General features: G+C 33.3%; 1 protein-coding gene across 1 annotated transcript; it reads right to left on the bottom strand.

Moving 5' to 3' along the window:
• Positions 1-1,649: 1,649 nt before the first annotated feature.
• LOC130810582 (rho GTPase-activating protein 3-like) lies at positions 1,650-7,199 on the bottom strand. The gene is made up of 5 exons (XM_057676695.1): positions 6,519-7,199; positions 3,808-3,928; positions 3,596-3,715; positions 2,897-3,127; positions 1,650-2,390 (listed from the first exon to the last, which is right to left on the bottom strand). The coding sequence occupies exons 1-5, from the start codon at positions 6,956-6,958 to the stop codon at positions 1,887-1,889; spliced, it is 1,416 nt and encodes a 471-aa protein (XP_057532678.1). The 5' UTR covers positions 6,959-7,199; the 3' UTR covers positions 1,650-1,886.
• Positions 7,200-23,996: the final 16,797 nt, after the last annotated feature.

Genomic DNA, 23,996 nt, shown 5'->3' with positions numbered 1-23,996 from the left:
CACTCATAGTATCATACACCACAAACACACATATTGTTGAGAGGGCTATTGCATTGTTAGAAACTTGAGAGTGTTCTTACTTTGCTTTAGTATTTGTGATCTTGAGAGATTGTTCTCAAGATAAGGGAGTTTATTATACTTGTAATTGTTGAATTCATTATAATAAACTACATTTGAGGGGGAGGTATTCAAGATACCTCATAAACACTTGTGTTCTCATTTTGCATTTTATTTTTCATTTGTTTTTCTTTGTAAAACCTCTTTGAGGCTTGCGCTTTCATTTTCTTTCTTTGTTGCACAATCAAAGACGTTCATTACACATTTACACTTGCTTCGTATATTCTTAGTTTTAATTGTGCTCCTTAGAAAATTATGAAATTATAAGAATAAGAATCTGGATTTTTGTAATTTGACATGATTAGGGGTTGTTTTAGTTGTTTGAATACATAAGTGTAATGTTTAGAACATTTGTTTCTGAATTAGTACATTAAGAGCATGTATGCACATATTTGAAATGTTGAAGTATATGTGTATGATTTGATAATAAAATTTTCATATTTAGTATAATTCCTTTAAAGGGTTGAAATTTTCAGATTTAATTAGTCAAATAATTTTATTGGATTTAGGTTCGATTATCGTTATCATTACATTGTAATGAAATCAAAATTGATGATTGATGATGTTGTTCACAGGCATGAAAATTATTTTTTTGACAGTAATATATTGGTGTTTTACTTGGTAAAATTTGAGGAAAATTGGGTGAATTTCGTAGGTCTTTAATTTGTCGAAAAAACGTCGTTGCAGGCACTTTTTAGCCTTGAAGTATGTTTAATATACTTATGGTACTCTAAAAATTATAAACGCAACGGTGAAATCAAAATGTCGTAGGTTTTCATATATTCTAAACGCGACGGTGAAGTTGGATTTTGAGTTTGAAACTGTTAAGCTACTATTTTGGACTAATTTAAAATTTTAGTCGTTTTCGTAATAGTAAAAATGTGTATAGTGTGTGTATGTGTATTCTATGCTTATGAATTTAAGTTGGGTGTTATATGATGATGGCTTAGTTCTAAACCATGTTAGAGTAATTATAGGTTAGTTCATTGGTGGTGAACATGTTGTTATACATATTAATTTTTGTAGGAAGTGAACTTAAAAGAGGAATCTGAAAGCGTCTACTTAGTTTGTTATGTGATTTTTACGCTACTTTACACGCAATATCATATCTCTTATACTCCATTATGTTATATAATATGAGAATTGAGAACCGTATCGAATCATGAAACTTGAGTTATGAACTTGAAACTTTTTTAAAGAAAGACAAAAAATTATATATGAACTTGTATAATGAGACTTGAAATCTATGAGTATGATTATTGGTGGAAAGTTGGAGGATGATGTTAATGGAGATTATTATTTCAGTTCCTGTAGCTACGCAGTTAGGGCGTGTATGAGTCACCACAAGGAAATGCATAGTTAACCATAGACAACTCGTATAGATCGGATGCTATTGAAGAGCCTACCTTTCCAAGAGGCAAGAGGCAAGAGTCAAGAGACAATGGACCAAAGAACTCTTAAGGGAAGGCCTTTTATTATGAGAACATCAAAATTTCTCATCTTCATCTATTATATTATCATCATGTACAAGATATATAATCACAATTTCATTGATATTATTAAAGATGAAACACTTATATATGATGAATTTTGTAATAAGCATTATCTAAAAACTTTGGTTAGATTCTACTTAAAAATACTCACACAATTACATCAAAACTAGGAAAACATCATCACAAATAAAAGAATTTTGTACTCAAATCCTTGAGTAACACCATATAATGGTCATTCTACACTTAACTAGTGAAAATGTTTATCTTATCTACTATTTACAATCCCAACCTCAGCTGCTTTCTTTGTTTACTCAACTGAAAAACAGGATGCCTGCAAAGTTTTTTCATCCCTTTCCTGAAATTTATTCTATCTAATATTCCAACTTCGACTTCTCGATCTTCATCCAAAGACTCAGATACAACCGAAACAATCGGAGAGCTATACGTTTTTCCCTCCTCGTTCTTTTTATGTGATTTTCGATGTTTTTTCTCGGGGGTGCAATCGAGTCGGTCTAAAGTGACACTTCTTAGAAGCTTTTTGCTATGTACTTGATCATTAACATTGGTTGTTTTCTCATGCATTTTCTCATAGATTAATTCACCAAATGAAGTAGACTTGTGTGAAGGTCTGCTAGCATTGTCCGAGAAGTCGGAACATGATGAAAGAACCTTTGTTTTGTCTGCAGATTCATCTCTTGATTGAAGGGTTTTCACAATCAATGTTTTTAGGAAGTTCATAACTTGTACAGCATGGATCAATGCTGTCAATGGATCAGCCATCTGCAACTCAAAGATAGTGTAGTTGATCATGTAAGTCGTATAACGTGCTATTGATGGAAGATATTGTCATGAACGAATTCAATCAAAAGCTTAAGTTGATGGTTGAGCCTTGGTGTTATATATTCTATCACGCTCTATCACACAAGAATCTTTTGGACTAGAAGTGTGAACGCAACATAGATCCTCGTTATACCCGGTGCTATATATTCCACTTAATATGAGAAGGATATTAAATTTGAACTTTTTGTCGTGTTGGCTTTGATATTATGCCAAAGAACCAACTCAACCAAAAGCTTAAGCTATTGGTTGAGGTTGTAGTTAGCCCTCCTCATACTTTGGCGCGAAATATTTCACTTGACTTTGAGGGTGTTGGCTTCTGATACCATGTCACGAGACCAACTCAACCAAAAGCTTAAGCCTATGGTTGAGGCCCCAAATAAGAGCTTTTCATAGATGAATAGGAAGCTAATAGAGTAGGAGAGTGTTCAACGGGAGTTAAGGTTCACCTGAGTCATGTTCGGTGCAAAGACCATAGCAATATTCCGCGCATTCATCTTGTTATATTGTTCATTCTGCACAACATCTGCCATCAAATTGATAGCCCAGTCGAGAAGTGCAGCTTCCATTGGCGGGAGCAGTTTCAAAAGCTGAGTACACTCGTCTTCTGTATTGCAATGCATTACCTGCTCAGGTTTTAGGCAATCAAGAACCCCTTTCGGTAGTTCTCTAAACCAGGCCTGCAGTACGAGTATTTACATCAGAACTTGAGAACCTACTACGTATTACTACGAAGAAAGCGAGTGAGCCAAAGTGCAGTCAAGCATTGCTAGATCAGCCAGAATCGCTGAAATGCAGAAACGTAAATCTGCACAATGGGTCAGTAGCTGCTAATTGTCATTTTAAGGGATACAGTGTTGGAAATACTTCACATGTGATGAAGATCCCATATCACTAAAATAGTGGGTTGTAGAGTTGTATATAATACTTGATGGGTAATCCTCCTAATACCATACGGTTTTGGGAAAGAGTAAAACTCATCATGTATTGTATGTAAGTCAACGCTCTTTACTTGTGGTTTTATGGGCTCAAGCCCACGGGTGCCCCATGGGTGTTTCCACACGAGTGGGCCAATGGGGTGATCATAAGACGAATAGTCACGGCCTAACATATATACAGCACAATCATATTCGGGATAATGTGAACACCTTAATTAGTCCTGCCAAACAATGAACATCGATTCCCTGTGGAACAATCCCTTTGTTCAATTGGCCTCGAACATTCTCTTCTTGGCTGTTTTCAGCATTTATTCGAAAAATTCCTTCCGCCTTCAACCAGATTGAACAGCAATAAACGTATCAGCAGTCATGTACGGATTATAAACACAATACCAATAACACTTTTGGTGCAAGAGACATACTTGAAGGCCGCCTTCTGCATATAGGCGCTTTTGCATTCTTATAAGTATGGTAGGCACACTATTACCTCTTCCATCAATCGAGCACTGCATCGACTGTGGAGAAACGCCAAACACACTCGCACTGGAGAAACACATGACAATTCAAATATTAAGATAATCCCAAGAAACAATGTATGAACCAAAAGTAAAGAGTTTTAAAGCAAACACTAGACAAAGTTGAGAAAATGCCAGTTACATTGTAGTCTTATGCATAAATGACAATCTCTAGCCAACATACTATCTGCTCAAAACACCTCTATGATAAAGTATAATATATCATGAGGCCACAACCATCAGATTAAACTTTGGTTTAGTTGATTTTTGATATATTATCAAAATCCAACGTACAGAAGGGTCATGAGTTCAACTCTTATTCACCCCTCACATTTCAAGTCAAATATTTGGCGGCATATGAGGGGACATGTGTTGCGCGTATCTACATTTTTAACCTAAAAGGCTCTTGTGTGAGGGGGCGTGTATCTGGAGCTTTAAGTATATGCGTAAGCTTTTGGTTGTATTAATTTGTTGACATATTGTCATATAAATTTACAAAAACAATCATTTGGAAAGTAAAGATAAATGCTAAAATTTGGAGGACTTTTATATTGAGGCCTCATCACATCAATTTAAATCTATGGATGTCACACTAAAATAGCTTATGTGTGTGAATGATCATACAATTTAGAACTCAAATATCCGACTTAAACAAAATAGAAAGCTTTCTTTTAAAAGAAGACTCAAAACAGATGAAATATGAGTTTACACAGAGATTTTACAGATTACTTGATGCTTCTCCCATATCCCAAACACTTATATGGAAAGATAGGGAAGGGAAACCCCCATCTAATCATAGAATCATATGTCATATTTCATAAACATAGGTATCAAGTCCTACAACTCCACATATAAGTGTTGTCATTAATCATGGTCTCAAGTCCAATAAAAGGGGACGAGCGTTAAGTTTGTGACTAACTAGCTCAGAAGTTGTCCTGTCTAACGATCATAACGATCATTAATCATGGTCTCAAGTCCTACAAACCCAATGAGATTCATCTTTAAACCAATCACATGTGGGTTATTTTCAAACAAAAATGTAAATCTGTAAGTATGTATGCAAGGGTTGCGAGGTTATTCCCCTAAGTGGCATACTACATCATCCGAATGTAGAGCTAATTATGTTAATTAAAATATGTTAGTGTTAATACTCTGCTACATTTGAATAGTAGCACTATTCATATTCAATCTTGTTTAGGTAATTTCGACTTATGTATAACTATAAGCAATAATACAGTAAAAAGTTATCTTGTTTTATTCGTTTTAAAATCTAGTTTTTTAATATGTGATTTTATAATTTTTCGTTCAGTATAAATAAAAACATTTAATATTAAAATATATATTAAATTACGTGTAAAAAGAAATGTAGCAAGTACCGAGTAACCAAGGAAGTATAAGATATTCTCAATTATCTTTACCAATACTAAAAGAGAAGAAATATCAATATCCTTGATTTCATTGGATGGTAAAAAATAATCTTTCCCCACGTGAAGCTCTCTATAATTTACAAACTTTATTCCTTTAATTCAGTCCTTAATTAGGTAATTTTTGCATATTGCTTTTCCATAAAAATATGTGCTGCTCTAGATTCAATGCACAATATTTTTCTAACCTTTATTAAATATATTTGTTTTTTGTTTTTACTATATATTCTATATTCACTAAATTATGGTAGTTCTTTAGTCACCATATTTCCTATTTTAAGGGCATACTTGTATTAGAGTATAAGTATATCATCGAAAATAAAAATGAACTATGAAAATATGGTAAGTAAAAGTGAATTTAAAAGTGATGACAAATGAAAAGATGACACAATGGTAAAAGAGCAGATTAGAAATATTTCCCAATAAATATTTACCAAAAAATATGAAGAATAATTTCTCAATTTGTCCTCCTCTATCACTTTACAACAATTATTACCCTTGATATAACAATTATATATCTTCTTTTAATTTTATCCCCAATAATCTTTCTTTTTTATTTTTATCCCAAAAATATTTACTTCCATAACAAGTGTAACCTAAGGTTATGTAAATTAAAACCAAAAAACCGTATAATCACTACCTATTAATCATATTCAACAAATTATAGCCTTTTAAAATCAATTAACATAAAAATCTTTTTAGCCAACCTTTCAATCCAAAAAAACCCAAATTTCCTAGATTTCAACACATAATTATACTCAATATCTTCTTAACATGCATATGTAAGTTCTTATAACCCTCATATCTTAAATCAATCACACTATAGAAAAAAACTAATAAATGAAACAATTAGAAAAAAAAGTTAAAAACTTCAATACCCATACTTTAATTACCAATTAAATGCACAAACAAAAGTTTAAATCTTTAATTACCAATTAAAACACCAAACAAACATAAAAAAGCTAACTAACTAAAACCAAAAATAAAATACGAAAATCATGTGTTAGCCTAATAGTTGAAAGTAATAAGGTTCGATCATTTCCCTTACTCCTAGGAAATTTATCTCTGTATATTAGCTCTGATACTAACTTAAGCTGATGATTAAAATCCGACAATAAATTTAATATTTTTATATAAAATGAAACCAATATATGAAAACAAAAGTAAAAAAATAATAATAATAAAAAATCTAACCTTGCACTAGGAACCCTTTTAAGAATCTCTGGTTGAAATTCTTGAGGCAAACCAAGAAAACCCTTAAAACGATCAAAAGTAACATGAGAAATATGTTGAACATTGGTTGGATAACTAATATCCAAAGAAGAAACATCTTCTCTTTCAACACTACAAGTAACAAGCAATGATTTTCTCAATGCAGTTGCCACAAATGCTAAAATTGGAAACTGCCCATTATTTTCTTTTCTATTTTTATCACTTAATTTAACAGGAGTATTTATAAATGGTGTTGAAATTGGATCATAATCTTCAAATTCTTCTTCATTATCTTCAAATTCCTCTGTTTTTTCCTCCTCTGTTTCATTCCCATCTGAATCATCCCAAACAGATGAACTCGGAGGTGAGCTAGTTGACTCACCACCGAGTCTACACGATTTAGATCGGAATAAAAGTGTCATTTCTTAATGATTTGGAATAACAACATAAACATAACTAGAAAACAGCAAATAATGAGAAGATTAAGGAAATATTTAATGGGTTTTAATGATTAAAAAGGGTAGCTTGGAAATGAGGAGAAGAATGTAGGAGTAGAAATGAAGATTAGGAAATGGATTGAGTTTATGAGGAGGGAAAAAAAAAGAAAACAAAAATAAGAAGATAAAAAGAGATTAAAGATTCTTGTATAGAGTGTTTCATTATGAGACTATTTTATCATCATTATTAGCATTATTATACCCAGTATTTTCCGCTTATAGGAATTATATCAGGGTCTGAGGAGGGAAGAAAAACAACAACTAATAACCATAAAGGAGAGTGCGGCCAAAAAATCCCTCGACTCGAGAATAATACTCACTATGACACGTCTTTTATATATAAGTAAAGATGTTCATTCTGGTCACCCAGTTGATTTTGAGTCAGGTATTTCAGGTCGATTTAAAATCGAGTTTTGTGTCCATATTAATTTTTATTTTATTTTGAATTAATTTTAAAATCGAATTTGATAACAAAATCGAATAAATATCAAATCATTAAATCTGTTTGGAACACCTCTAATCCCAACTAATATAACTATTACAAATTCTTGTGAGAAATAGTCTTTTTGAGACCCTGTCTCTGATTGGTTTGGTCCATAAAAAAAAATGTAAAGTAATAATAGATGTTAAACTTTAATGGATTAAGTCTGAAAGACGTCTCTCAGAGTTACGGTTTTCAGACTAAGTTTATAACTATTAATATATGGGCTCATAATACCTCAAAAGAGTTGGGAGTAGTTTTATTTTTTTGGAAGTAAACAAAAAAGTAAAGGATTGTACTGACAAATCCGTGACTGCATGAATACTGATACTAAATACACATGGAATGCTTCATAAACAAATGGCAATGAAGATTAAGACATCTCAATGTAGTTGGCCTGTCTTGGGATTATTATGTCTTGATTTCAGTGTAAATCTTAAGTTATTTTAAGGGTTAAGTCATATTCAAGGGAAGTGACCTTATTATATGGCCAAGTGTTACCTTAACTGTAGGACTCTTCTTTACTTATTACTCTCTATGTACATAAAACAAAACATTGTTTAATTAAGCTTTCATATATTCAAATTAAATATTTTCTCTTATTTATTTTAGGTGTCCCATTTATTTTTATTATACTATTTATTTAAATTGTGTTTTATTATTAATCTATAAGTTAAAATATAATTATGTGGGCTCTTATTTAATTTGTTTTAATGTAAAATTTACTAATAAGATCCCACATGACTATTTATAATCCTATGCCAAAGTTAAAATTTGATTTTTTAATTTTAATATAAAATATAAAGTAAAACCTCTTCTAACTACTTTTATTAATTATCGAAAGATTTCAAATATAATAAATAATCAATATTGTAAAATAGACGAAAAGTAGTAATACTAGCACCTAATTTGAGTTGATGTTGTAAAAGTAATTTTTGTTAAGTTTGGTTTGTGTTTTGACTTTTTATCTTCTTATTCATATAAAGCATATTTGTGCAATTATAATTGATAAACTTGAAAAATTTAATCTCAACTCATAATAAAATTTTATGTATACAGGAGTTTATATGACAAATGATTATTGGACTGAATTGTTAGCTGGTTCAAAAACATTGGCAAATTTATTAGTTATTTAAGCCATTTGTTAATGAAATGTCTGGTGAAAAATTATGTTGACTATTTGTTGTATAGAAGATAAATTGTGGGCTAAAAACCCAAAAGTTTAAGAAAAATAACTACTTAAATAGTTTTCTAATTTTGACTTAAAAATATGACCTTTAAAAAAAATTCAAAAGTCAAAAATCAAACTAAAATCGTTTTTCAAATAAGGCAAAAATCATATGGGTTATTAATTTTTAACAAGTGAGAATGATCGACTTCTTAATTCTTTTTATTGCTAATTAAGTTAAAAATATGTTCCAATTAATCTTCTAGTTTTACCCAAAAAAATAGGTAAATAATACTCCTATAGTAAGGTATAACTACATTAATAATAACTTATTTCACTTATAAAACCACTTGAATAACATGTAAAGATGGTAATTTTATCTCAAAAAAATATATGTGAAGATGACATCATATATATAATGTAGGTAAAAGTAATTAAAAAAAATGCACACTAATTAATTTTTTTCTCCTGTGACCACTTATTAATTACTTAATGATGAACCTATATACCTAAGGAATCTAGACAATACTTTAGCAAGAAGCAAGAAAAAACAAAAGTCATACTTCATTTACTTACAAATAATGTTTTCATTTTGATTTGAAGTCATTAATAGAAAGCTTCATTTTTGTTTTTTTATTTTTATTTTTGTTGATGTCATAAGATACCAAAATACCAAGACAAATTATACATGTACTTAAAATAATAATAATAATAATAATAATAATAATAATAATAATAATAATAATAATTAGTAGATTGTTATTGAATAATTATTATAATCAAAGTAATTACAAAAAAAAGGACAGAAATTGTACTAAAAATATTTGATCTTCTTATTACCCATATTGACTAGTATTTTGTCACTATACTTGATCAAGTACTTAAAATATATTATTATAATTATTACCATTGTTTTTATTATTATTAACATACTTGGTGCAAGAATTAGCCGACCAACCACGGATTCTTTCATCAATAAATAATACAGCAAAATTATGGGGATATTACAAGAACTAGATCTACAAATGGACAGTGACATAAAATATTTCCTTCCATCTATATTACTTGCAACATTATAAGGTAATACACTATTTATTTATTATTTTTAATTTTTAATTAATTTTTAATCTATAAATTAAAACATAGTCTAGGGAGATTTTATTTAATTCATTTTAATTCAAAGATTATTAATATCATAAATTTTTATCATTTATAGTTAAAAATATTAAGAATTAAATTGGTGCATTGAATTGAGTGCGTAAAAATTAAAATGATGATGCGGTTTTGGAATGGAGGAGATATATATCTCGTCATTTCCTATACGCATAGTTCAATGATACTAGTCAAGTAGTACTACTCTACTTTATTAAGTATGTAAGTGTAGTTATGTCTTTAGTTTTAAGGGTATATGTTCTTCCTTTTGAGTGATTACTTATGCTTATATTGATATATAAATAGATGGAAGTCTTGAGTAATGCATAGAAAAGGCAAGTTGTACAATACTAGAATTAATATTGCTTGTTCAATGAAAATATATATGCATGAAACCAGCTGGAATTAGTTTTGAAGATGTACAAACAATGACAGTGAACTGATTTTTATTAATTGTAACTAAATTTTAGTTTAATATCGATTAAAATTGATATTTACAAATTAGAACAATTTTTTTATAAATAGTATTTTTATAAGGTGATCCAAACAGAACCTTATAAGTTATAGGCATTTTTCTGAATTTATTTGCTTTAAGTTTCACTCCAAGAAAATATGCTTAGCCTAAATCAAGAAATAATACAATAAGTAACACTTCCTTATTTCCAAGATTAAGTTATATCTTGCTTTTTCACTCTAATAAATAATCAATATACTAATTCAACCCTTAGTATATTTAATTATACATATTTAATAATAACTACTTAGATAGTTTTAGCTTATATATTTAGATACAAATAGATGGTTGGATGGTCAATTCTTTAATTCTAGTGTTTAGTAAATTAATTAGTTTAATTAGTTAAAACTACTTATTGTTATAATTTAGCTAATCTACAACATGCTTCTTTTACCAGTATGTTCAAATCAACAGATCAAATTAGTCACTCTAACAAGGTATTAGTTGTTTGTCAAACACTATTGTTGATGTTAATATTGTTTACATATTTTTAGAAACTCATTGAAACAATGTTAATGTATGAGCGTGATGATTTTAAACATGATACTAATTAACCTTGATTTTTTACCCTAAAATTGCTAAATAATTCTGTGTACAATCAAAAATACAAAGAAAAAACAAGAGATATAGAATATTCAAAACAAGTAGCTTTCAAGCCACCCAAAGTATCCTACTCTGAAAAGAAGCTATAAGTGTTGGGGCTTTGGAAGGAGACTTACACCTAGCAGATTAATGTGGCAAGAAGTTGCATAAATTCCTATTCATAACCAGCTAGTCTCTTGAGAGATCGTTTTTTTGAGAGACGTATCTCAAACCCAACCCATCAAAGATTAATACCTACTTACCACACTCTTAATGCCTACTTTCGTTATCCATAATGCTTACTGTTAGAAAATTAATCGAAATTCCTATATTAAGTTCTGTTTTTAGTATAATAGTGGCTGTTAATGGGTTAGTGTAGTCTTGTGATTAAGGGAACCCTAATTGTGTAATTTAGTATAAATATTTTTTAAGTTGTAACTATTTTTTAATAATACAATATAGCATTAGTGTTTAAAACAAAAATAGTGTGTTATTTTTATCTTGGTATCAGAGCCCGGTCAAAGATTCCGGTGATCAGAATAGACAAAAAGTAAGGGGTATCATCATTTACACAAAACTTACCTACAATGGTGGACATAAACCAACAAATCTCAACCACACCGAAAAACCAGTTACCATGGGCCAATTACTGGAGTTGTTTTAACAACTAAATACCCGACCCATAGAAAACTTCTTCCATCGTGACCATCACTGAAAAATTAACTCACAAGAATTATACAAAGTGGTCAAGGCTTATGCATTTGGCCATTAGTGGAAGGGGAAAGCTCAAACACATTACTGCAGATCCACCAGCCATTAATGATTCGTCCTTTAGCAAATGGGACCAAAATGACTCCATAGTAATATCTTGGATTATCGAAAATATTGATGCTGAATTGGTAAATCCATACTTGGATTATCCAACAGCAAGGGATTTATGGAAGGGCATCGAGTCAATGTATAGTAGTGCAAGAGATAGGCTGCAAATTTTGACGTAACGGTCAAAACTAATAAAATCCAGCAAGGTCAAGAGCCAACTGAGCACTTTTTCAGCAAGTTACTATCAGTCTGGAAGGAGATTGATACACGGATGCCCAATCCGATGAAAGATCCGCAAGATATAACCATATATAATCAAATTATACAAAAAAATCGATTATATTAGTTTCTTGTTGGTCTTCACAAGACTTTGGACAAAGATCGAAGAGACTTAGTCAATCAAAATCCCCTTCCCACTGTTGAAATGGCTATTAATGGGTTAGCGTAGTTCTATGATTAAGGGAACCCTAACTGTGTTATTTAGTATAAATATTTGTTAAGTTATAACTGTTTTTAACAATATAGTATTAGTGCTTAAAACCAAAACAGTGTTTGTTATTTTTATCTTGGTATCAAAGCCACGTCAAAGATTCCGGTGATCGGAAAAGACAAAAAGGGGTATCATCATTTACCCAATACTTACCTACAATGGTAGACACAGACCAACAAATCTCAACCACCACCGAACAACCAGTTATCATGGGCCAATTACTAGAGTTGTTTCAACAACTAAATACCCGACCCATAGAAAACTTCTTCCATAGTGACCATCACTGAAAAATTAAATCACAAGAATTATACAAAGTGGTCAAGGCTTATGCATTTGGCCATTAGTGGAAGGGGAAAGCTCAAACCCATAACTGCAGATCCACCAGCCACTAATGATTCATCCTTTAGAAAATGGGCCAAACGACTCCATAGTAATATCTTGGATTGTTGAAAATATTGATGCTGAATTGGCAAATCAATACTTGGATTATCTGACAATTAGGGATTTATGGAAGGGCATCAAGTCGATGTATAGTAGTGGAAGAGATGGGCTGCAAAATTTTGACCTAACGGTCAAAGCTAATAAAATCTAGCAAGGTCAAGAGGCAATTGAGCATTATTACAGCAAGTTACTATCAATCTAGAAGGAGATTGATAGACGGATGCCCAATCCATTGAAAGATTCACAAGATATAACCATATATAATCAAATTATACAACAAAATCGATTATTATTAGTTTCTTGCCGGTCTTCACAAGACTTTGGACAAAGATCGTAGAGACTTACTCAATCAAGATCCCCTTCCCACTGTTGAAATGGCGTATGCAGCAATTCGACGAGAGATTGCACGTCGAGACATAATGCAATCATCATCAAACCCTTCATCAGAGATCGAATCCTCAAGAATTGGACAAGGGCTTGTAACGAAAGGGGAAGGACCATCAAGCAAACCCTATAATCGAAGAATTGATGACAAATTGCAACTCTGTGCTCTCATTGTGGAGGCACGGGCCATACAAAGAAGGGATGCTTCAAGCTTGTTGGATACTCAGAGTGGTGGCCAAATTCCCGAAAAAGAGAGACCAGAGGTGAAGCTAGGAGCTCTGGTGGTTCAGATCTAAGTCGAAATAATCAAAGAAAATTTGGAAGTGCAGTAGTAGGTAAAGCAAAGGAAGAGGAACACTCGGAGCTCTAAGTGAAGCTTTAATAGGAGTACATATAGACCAAGGTGATACAAAAAATAAAAAGGCAATGGAGAGCTCTCTCTCTCCTTCCCCTAAAGTCTTATATAATGAGAGAAAAGAGGGCTCACTCTCTCCTAATAAATTCAGCACATTACACAAAGGGGAAGAGCAAATCCATGACCCCGCAAATCCCAAAACCTAATCCCAAAAAAGGGGGTTTATTTCAATAAAATTGTTTTGGAAAGCCCACCATCCATGACCCCACAAATCCCAAAACCAAATTATTTAAGTGCCTTGTCTACCTACTCTTCTCATTCTCATCCTTCTAATTCGAACAGTTGGATTTTCGATTGTAGAGCCACTGACACGATGACAAATAAAAATTTGATCTCGTAACCTCTACTACTCCCCTGAAAACGTTAATTAAAACATCAAATGGGGACGTTGTCAGTGTCGAAGGGGCAGGGGATGTTCCAATTTCTCATAATTTTTCCTTACAAAATTATCTATTTGTACCGAATTTAAATTACAAGTTATTGTCTATTAGTCAAATGACTAAGGAACTTAATTGTACCATCCTCCTAACCTCTCGTTCTGTATTGTGCATGATGCTCAAACAGGAAGGATTATTGCCCATGGTACTGAGAGGGATGGTCTCTATCACCTGATTGAGGATATTCAAAAAGGTAACGCAGCTCTTGCTCATGGATCATTAGAAAGTCAGGAATAGACTTGGCATCGTCGGCTAGGGCATCCTTCGATAGGGTATCTCAAACGTCTGTTTCCATCATTAGCTAGTTTGCAATTGGATTTTAATTGTGAACCCTCTATTTTGGCAAAAAGTCACAAACATTCATATCCTATTAGTTTTAATAAGACTGACAAACATTTGGTGCTTTCTCATTCTGATGTCTGGGGTCCTGCTCCTGAATGTGCTTCTCATAATTTCTCTTATTATGTTCTATTTATTGGTGATTGTACTAAAATGTGTTGGGTATTCTTACTTAAGCACAAATATGAAGTATTCTACACTTTTGTCAATTTTTACAACATAATTGTTACTCAATTTCAAACGAAACTTTAAGTTCTTCAATCTGATGGTACATAATATGTTAATGCTAAAATGAAATCCTTTTTTTCGACAAACGGCCTTATACATCAAACAACTTGCCCTTACACACCCCAACAAAATGGTGTTGCTGAACGGAAAAATCGCACTTTGCTTGAAATGACTAGTGCGATGATGCTAGAATCCTCTGTACTTGTACATTTGTGGCCTGAAGCAATTGATACGACTATTTATTTGACTAATAGATTTCCCACTAAGAAACTTCTGTATCAAACACCTCTTTATTCACTTGGAACACATACACCTGTACCCTCTCTTAATTCTCTTTCTCCTCGTGTCTTTGGGTGTATAGTTTATGTCCATTTACCTAAACACTCTCGCCATAAGTTAGCACCTCGAGCACTCAAGTGTGTATTTGTGGGGTATGGGGTTCATCAGTTTGGATCTCGCTGCTTTGACCTTGTCCAAAAATGAGTCTATATCACTATGGACTGTGAGTTTGTTGAAACCGAGTACTTCTATAACCACCTTCAATGTCAGGGGGAAAGTCCAATAGATGATCTAAGTTGGCTAACAAGTACATTAATGACTAATTCTGACGATCCTCCAGAGCAAGTGGGCACTCCAACTGAATGCCCTATTGTCGAATGTCCTATTTTTCAGGGTCCTGATCTTCCTCTTACTACTTCTGAGCAACTGTCTGAACATCCTGAGCAACATTTACCTGAGCTTCCTCAGTTTGAGCTTTCTACTCCTACTCTCGAGGTGCGTAGTCAATGTGAGAATTTGTTTGAAACTAACTATGAATACAGGCAAAAGAGTTAGAAGTTCCAGTGGCACAGGGCACAAGTACCAAGTATCAGCTACCCTCTCAAAGCACAAGGGGCATTCCACCAAAGAGATATGATCTAGAGCATGAGGATCACAAATCCAGATATCCAATAAAGCATCCTGATCCTGATAATCTCTCCTTAAGTGCTAAAGCCTTCAATACTTCTCTATATTCCAACAAAGTTCCAGACACGGTTGAACAAGCTCTTAAAGAAAAGCATTGGAAGAAAGTTATGGAAGAGGAGATCAAAGCTCTTCAAAAAAAAAGATACGTGGGAAAAGTGCTGACTACCATCAAGAAATATTGTTGTGGGATGTAGATGGGTATATACAATCAAATATAGAGCAGATGGGACAATTGAAAGATACAAGGCTCGACTTGTAGCAAAAGGGTATATTCATACATATGGAATCGACTATTCAAAAACTTTTTCCCCGGTGGCAAAAATTGATACTATAAGGGTATTGTTCTCGGTCGCGCCTAATAAAGATTGGCCTCTCTATCAGTTTGATGTTAAAAATGCATTTTTACATGGTAATCTCACTGAGGAAGTCTACATGGAAGCTCTATTCGGTTTTTCTCAACATTTTTTGAAAGGAGAAGGCTGCTGATTAAAGAAAGCTTTGTATGGCCTAAAGCAGTCTCCTAGAGCTTGATTTAGAATATTTACATTAGCTATTAAGGAATTTGGATATAAATAAAGTAACTCTGATCACACTCTCTTTCTGAGACGGCAAGGTAAATTAATTACCTGTCTTATCATTTATGTGGATGATATGATTATTAATGGAGATGACAAAGAAGAAATTACTCATTTGAAAAGGAGGTTGTTCCAAGAATTTAAAATGGAGGATCTTGGAGAACTTAAATACTTCTTAGGAATAGAGGTACTTCGATCAAAGTTAGGTATTTTTATCTCTCAAAAGAAATATGTTCTTGACTTATTGACAGAGACTGGGATGTTAGACTGTAAGCCCATTGAGATTCCTATGATGGTAAACCGCGGGTTGCAAATCAGTGAGGATGGAACTGGAACTCTTGTAGATCGGAGGAGGTATCAGAGATTGGTTGGAAAGCTCATTTACCTTTCTCACACACGTCCAAACATCTCGTATGTGGTAGGAGTGGTGAGTAGATTCATGCATAAGCCTCAAGAGCAGCATATGGAGGCAGTTTATAGAATATTAAGATACCTTAAGGGTACTCCAGGAAGAGGGGTAGTGTTTTGTAAAAATGGGCATTTGGATCTTCAAGTCTACACAGACGCAGATTAGGCAAGAGATCATGACAGCAAGAGGTCTACCTTAGGATCTTTTTCCTTGGTAGGAGGGAATCTTTTAACCTGGAAAAGTAAGAAGCAGAAGGTTGTTGCAATGTCCAGCGCTGAGGCTGAGTTTAGAGGTATTGCGAAAGACATCTCTGAGGCTTTGTGGTTACAAAAACTTCTAACTGAACTTGGTATTCCTTCAGAAAGGAGTTGTGAGATTTTTGTGATAATGATGCAGCTATTAGTATCTCAGAAAATCCGGTACAACATGATCAAACTAAACATGTTGAGGTAGACAGGCATTTTATCAAGGATAATCTAGATGCAAAAATAATTAGTCTACCATATGTGCGATCAAAGGACTAGTTAGCCGATATTCTGAAAAAAGCGGTTGGGGCTCTTCCGTTTGAAGATACTTTGTGCAAGTTGGGTGTTAGGGATCCTACCATCCAACTTGAGGGGGAGTGTTAGAAAATTAATTGAAATTCTTATATTATAGCTTTACTTAGTAAGTTCTATTTTTAGTATATTAATGGCTGTTAGTGGGTTAGTGTAGTCCTATGATTAAGGGAACCCTAACTATGTTATTTAGTATAAATATTTGTTAAGTTTTAACTGTTTTTTAATAATACAATATAGCATTAGTGCTTAAAACCAAAACAGTGTCTGTTATTTTATCTCTTACTTACCGTAATCTTTATACCTACTTTTAATATCTTAAATGTCTACTTACATTATTCTTAATGCCTACTTACAATATTTAAAAAATATATACTCGGTCAGCCCAATTAGAGATGGTATCTCAAAGAGACCGTCTCTCACAAGAATTTGTGATTCATAACTCTTCAACCAACCATCTAACATGGGAAAGCTAGAAAAGATCCTCTTTACCAAAGAAAGAATACCTCAATGATGAGTCTATTACATTGTTTATGCTTTGGGTTATTCTACTTCTTTTCCTTATAAGTGGTTGATCAAACCTAGGGTTCAAAAATAGTTACTACACTTGAATAGTAGTTGATATTCATCAATTGATATTATTTTACATTTTATTTTTTATGTATAAGAAAAAATATAGTCACATGAAATCTTGTTTGTGTTTTTTTCAATGCATACTATCAAATATAAAGATTTATAATTTTTTATTATACGTAACAAAATATGTTAAGGTTCAAAATACTGCATTCGATAGCGTGAAAACAAGCCGAAGTGAATTAGAGGAAGAAAGACAATTGTTGTGAAAACATCTCGTTACCAAAGGTTAATGATTATAAAATAATTTATTGTGACTATATTTTCGTCGAAGTAATTTGTTGACAAACATAGAAACCATGTTTACTACGCACTACTTCTAGTCCCAAAAAATATTTAAGTGTCCCTAAATTCTTCATCTTAAAACATTCACCTAAATATGATTTAAAACTTTCCAAAGCAAAAGTACTATTCCTAACATCAATCATATCATCCACATAAATCAACACACTCAACTGTAATCCACCTTTTGACAAGGTGAACAAAGAATAATCTGAATATGGTTGTTTAAAACCATATTGCTTTAAAGCTATGGACAACTTCTCAAACCAGTATGTCGGAGCCTGTTTTAAACCATACAAGATTTCTTCATCCTGCAAACTTTGTTAGAATTATTTTTCTGAAACCCTAGTTGCACCTTCATTTATATCTCCTCCTGTGAATCACCATGTAAGAAAGCATTATGCACATCCATTTGATGTACATTCCAATTTTTAACAGCGGCAAATGCTAAGAAATTGCGAACAGTAGACATTTTGCCACTGGAGCAAATGTTTCATTGTTATCAATTTCTTCTTCCTGATGATTCCCAAGACACAACTAGTCGTGCCTTTAAACGAAGTAAATTTCCTTCCTCATCTCTCTTCTGTGTATACACCCATTTGCTTCCAAGGGCTTTCTTCCCTACTTGATGTTCCTCCAAACTCCATGTTCCTTGATCTTCATGAGCTTTTATTTCAGATGCCATAGCATCTCTTTACCCTTCATGTTTCATTGCTTCCTTGAAAGATCACGGAATTTGAGCCTTAGTTATCGTAGTAATAAAATTTCTATGTTTTTCGGAAAAACGATCATAATTAACAAAATATGTTATAAGATAGGGACTACCTGAGGAAAGTGATGCCGCAGATGGTGAAGAGACTTTATTCTTTCGAGTGTTATGTGTGACATAATCTCTTAATTTTGTGGAAGGAATTTAAACTCTTTTCCCACAAGCCAACTCTTCTACACTAGAATTGACCTCTTCATTGTTATACATCCCCCCCCCCCCCCCCCCTCACTCTTAACAGCAGTGGCTGAACGCCGGTGGGGAGAGAAGTAATGTCAGCAGCCCTTATATCACCTATAAATACCTCACAGTCACCTAGCGAGCTGGCTGTGTTTGAATATATGGGCGGCACAGTTGACTCCGCGGTTTGGTCAGCCACCACAATTGGGACCTCAACGCCCGTCTCTTTCACTTCCTCAAAACTTCCAGCATTCCATACATCAAATTCATCATCAGTTGGACCATAATTGTTCAAACCCACATACTATTTCTAGATTGTTTTCCCCCGGGCATATGTCACAAACAATATTATGTCTCCTAACAAAGTTACTCACAGGTGGAAGTAACTTTAGAACTCTGTCCAATGGATAACCCATGCGTTGATGCCAAAGATCCACCACACAATCCACTGCTAGCACCCTGGCTTGCGGCACACCACAGAGATAAAGTCCACTACACCGTTCACCCACTCCAATCACCGTCCTCTTCAAATGGTCCTGTATAACACAAAGTTTGTTAGCGAATTGTAGAGTACATCTCGATTCATCACTCAATTGAGTCACAGAAATTAAATTGCAATTTAAGTGAGGAACAAATAAAACATTATCAAGCACCAAATCATCCTCCAAAGTGACCGAAGCCTATTAATTCGCAATCACTGCTTGACCATTCGGTAATCCCACTGGACAATTCTGTGTTGTCTGGATATTCCTCATAAGTGAAATATCATTTGCCACATGATTAGATGCACCGGTATCCACAATCCACACTACACTTGCATTACCTTCTATTCGTTGTTTTGGTTTAGTGAGCAGATCAATAATGTACTTGATCAGAAGTTACCCCTACAAGCCCTTGTGTAGGATTTCCTTAGACCAAAGAACCACCATTAGCATTACTATTAACCCCACCATGCACGGCATTTGCCCGATGTGTGAAGGAAGTAGTAGTATTTCCACTACCCCCACTTGAACCACGACCACCTTTGCCACCACGAGAGTTAGAGCCACCTCGACCACGGCCCCATCCTCCCTTTTGATTTTCATCCCACCAATCAGGATAACCTTTCAACTGATAACAATCATCCTTGGTATGACCAAGCCTATTGCAGTGAGTACAAAAAAGTCGTTCGCCATCTCCTAAATCCGATTTGCCATATGCATCCACCTTAAAAGTCATCACATTTTCCTTTGGTCGTCCCTCTTTGGCACGAAGTCGTTCAGTGTTGATCACCGTTTGATAGGCCGTATCCACCAAAGGAAGTGGAGATTGTGCCAATGATTCCTCGTATAGATCATCAAGGCCAGCCAATTAGAAAATAATGTAAGTAATCCTCCTCACGAATAGCAACCACCTGCTTTGCAATATTACACTTACATGTTCCACAAGTGCACTGGGGAACACGACAACATTGTACTAATTCACCCCAAATCTTGGATAATCTACTGAAATATTCTGTCATCGACTAGGATGATACTTGCTTGCACATTCCTAAGGAATCTCTTGAATGGCACACCCGAGTCCACTAACAACACAATACCTCTGCTTGAGATGTATCCACAAATCACACACCACGTCATAGTCCTCAATTGTAGAGCGCAATCCATCACAAGAGTATTAGTTATCCATGATACTAACATTGAATTCACAGCAACCCAATGTTTGTGCTTCGAAGATCCCATTGAAGGCTCTGTAATCGTGCGGTCGACGAACCTGAATTTCCACTTTGCAATCAAGGCTCTACGTACTGCTTTTGCCCATTCATCATAATTCGGACCTTTTAATTTGACAGGAGTAATCACGATTCCGGGGTGATCACTCGAGCCGAGGTGATACTCAAGATCATGGTTGGTTGTGATGAAGAGCTCTCATCGTCCTTGGCCATTCTAGAAGACGGCTATGAAAAAAAATGAATTTTGCCCTAACCTAAGCTCTTGATACCATGTGAAATTAGGCTGGACTTATTGTGAATGCCAGTACGTTAATGCGGAGACATGAGGTGCACGCACTTCATAAACTAAGGAGATATATACCATTCCAAAACCATATGGCAATGGGAAGAAGGTCTTCAATTGCTTATAAAGCGTGCACACCATTTTCAATTTGTCGATGTGGGATAACCCCTCACATGCGAACTCCCGTCAAGTTCGCATGTGAGAAGTTAGCATGTGGGAGTAACCAATTAAGGTAAAAACGTCATTCTTTTCGGACCTATCATTTTTAAATTTTGATCGAACCATCGGCTCTAATATCATGACAAATTCAATGAAAACCCTTTTCTCTTTATCATTCATTTCCCTCAATATATATCATACAAGATACCATAAAAAGATAAACGCGATATCTTGTAAATATTTCTATGTCCTAAATTTACCACCCAATATTTCCTAAATTTATCCCTAACATATCATATTAATTAAATAGAAAAATATATTTTTATAGTATGTTATTTAAAAGTTATGCGAAATGTCACGCTAGCACCTTACAGAGCTTCCCCATGTATGTGTTGCATTCCTATTCAAATGATTGGAGAGCACCCTTTATCACAAAATCATAGATAAAATTGTTGAGTTCTTCAACATATATGGAGTAAATAGTGATTACATTCATTCTATTTTTATTCATAGGTACATGAATAAACAACTTACAAAATGTATGCAACATATCATATTATGATCTATTTCAACAGTAGCATTATCGTATTAGAGATACAACTCTTTTCAATTCAAGGAAAAAGGTAATCGCAAAATACTCTTAATTCTTTTAAATTACAAATATTAGCACAAGAGTCAAATCACCTATACATAGAGGTGATAGTGATCACCTAATAACTCAATTCATAACACATGTATCGTTGTTGAGGATGATGGGGATGCCAAGGGATGGAGTGCCTTTTGGCGATGAAGCTTCGAGGAATCCAAGATGAGGTGCAACGCCAGGGTGCTTGAATGTGCATGGAGGAGCGTTCGAATGAACTCCTATTGTAGAATCCAGTAAATGCAGATAAGCAGATTTGCCCGTCCGAACGGGTCTAGCAAATGCGCATGAGATAACTATTGATCATTCATAGTGTGTGTGTTGTGCTATGAGAGATTGCTTTTCTCTAATTTAATTGGCTATAAAAGTCGGTTATTAATCAGAAAATATATTGATGGTGTGAGGATTAGTACTAGCAAGAGAAAGGCTTAGTAAGCCTTAGCTAGTTTTGCCATTGTACTAGTGAGAAAACTTTTTTATTGGAGGGTTTTGCGAGTTCTTAATTAAGAGTTAGTTCATCTTTGAATGAGATTAATTTTTTTCGCAGATTCTTGTATGAGACAGTCACACCGTGAGACATGTCTCATACTTGGGTTAAATATCTGATAATAGAAATATAAATTTATAGGCTTCTTATTTTGAGGTCGTCTCACCGAGAGACAGTCTCATACAAAACGGGCTATATTTCTTATATTGTTGAATCTATTAAAGAAATATAATCATTTTGAAGAGAGATCAGTTACCTTGTACGGTACCGTTAAATCATTGTGTTCTTGCTTAATTTGCGTTGATCTTCATTATTGTAGATACTATTTTAAATTATAGATTCTATTTTAAAAAAGTTTCATCGTAAAAAAGCTTAATTCTAACTACTCTATTTTCCATAAAAAAAATACTCCATTAAAATATTTTTAAATACCGGTGGAATCCACAATCACTATATGTGCATCTACCCTAATAATTTTCTTCCTCTAATGAAATTGACGTACTTAATTAAAGCATGTAGGTTTGGTAGTCACTTGGATATTTTAGGGTCATCTTATCTTATTTTAATGGTTATACCTCAATTTTAAAATTTTGAGCATATTTTTTGGGTCGGATTTAGCTATCTATTGGGGGGTTAAGCCAACCAATCAATCACAACAAGTGAAATAGAGACACCCTTAGCAAAAGCTTTGTAATAACTTAAACTTGTACAAGTATTTCTTTTTCAAGGAAGTTGATTTGTCCTTAAACTAGTGGCACCAAATCCTTAATAAAATAAAAGGGTTAGTAATATTTATATAATATTAACACAAATTCTTGTATGAGACGGTCTCACCATGAGACATGCCTCATACTTGGGCTAAATAGTCTAATAATAGCTAAAAACTTTTAGTCTATGATTTTCTTGTTTTAAAGTCACTGTAACGATCTTATATAAAACGAGCTATAATATAAATTATTAATTAATATATTGAAAAAACAAGTTGCTAGAAATGATATTCCTAAATAATACTTCTATATATAAAGAAAGGAAATAGAACAATGTAATGCCAGATATTAAGGGCAGTGCCAGTGCCCATGCGACAACACTAGCTAAGGAAAGGGGACCATTGATGTATATTTTGGACCTGCACATGATAAGATTTTTTATCTTCTCCTCTAAGCTCTACTCCATCGATTGAATTCGATCTTAAAAGCGTGACTAAATATATCTGCCTCATATTATAAATATATACTTTTTTTTGCAAAATTTGTTTTTATTTACTCAAATTCGTAAATGAAACGGTGTTATGGAAAGGACTATAACTATTGGGCTGACCCATAGACATTTAGTGTGTTAAAGTGATTATTTATAAATTTAAAGTAATCAGTTGTAGAAATAAACTAATTATATGAATTCATCTCATGATAAGAAAGTTTCAAGACAAGCTGTTTTATTTAAATGTGACCAATGATGAGTTGTAGGTCATTGGTGAACTGAATAAATAGTTCAATTTGATTGCATTGATGGTAGGAAACTAGAAAGGATAAAGATGGCTTTATTTATTTATATTACAAGAACGTTTTTTTCGATGTCCAAATCAATTTTCGACATATTTAAAGAAAGATATAATTTGTAATATAATTTGAGGGTGTTTGTGAACATTATTACCGAAACATATTGCATGAAATATACTTCTATTACCTAAATTTTTTTAGGAAAATTAATTTAAAAAACCCCATCTTTATATATTCATCTTAATAAAAATTCTACGTTTGATTTAAATAGATATTCCTTCCAATTCATTATTGATGTTCATTTACTTTATACACTCTATCCAATACAATTATTCAATCGTTAATATCTCTAATGGTGAATAATTA

Source organism: Amaranthus tricolor, chromosome 4, assembly GCF_026212465.1.
Source record: "Amaranthus tricolor cultivar Red isolate AtriRed21 chromosome 4, ASM2621246v1, whole genome shotgun sequence".
Taxonomy (NCBI): domain Eukaryota; kingdom Viridiplantae; phylum Streptophyta; class Magnoliopsida; order Caryophyllales; family Amaranthaceae; genus Amaranthus; species Amaranthus tricolor.
Note: the sequence above shows the minus strand (reverse complement) of the source record. Positions and strands in the feature narration are given on the sequence as shown.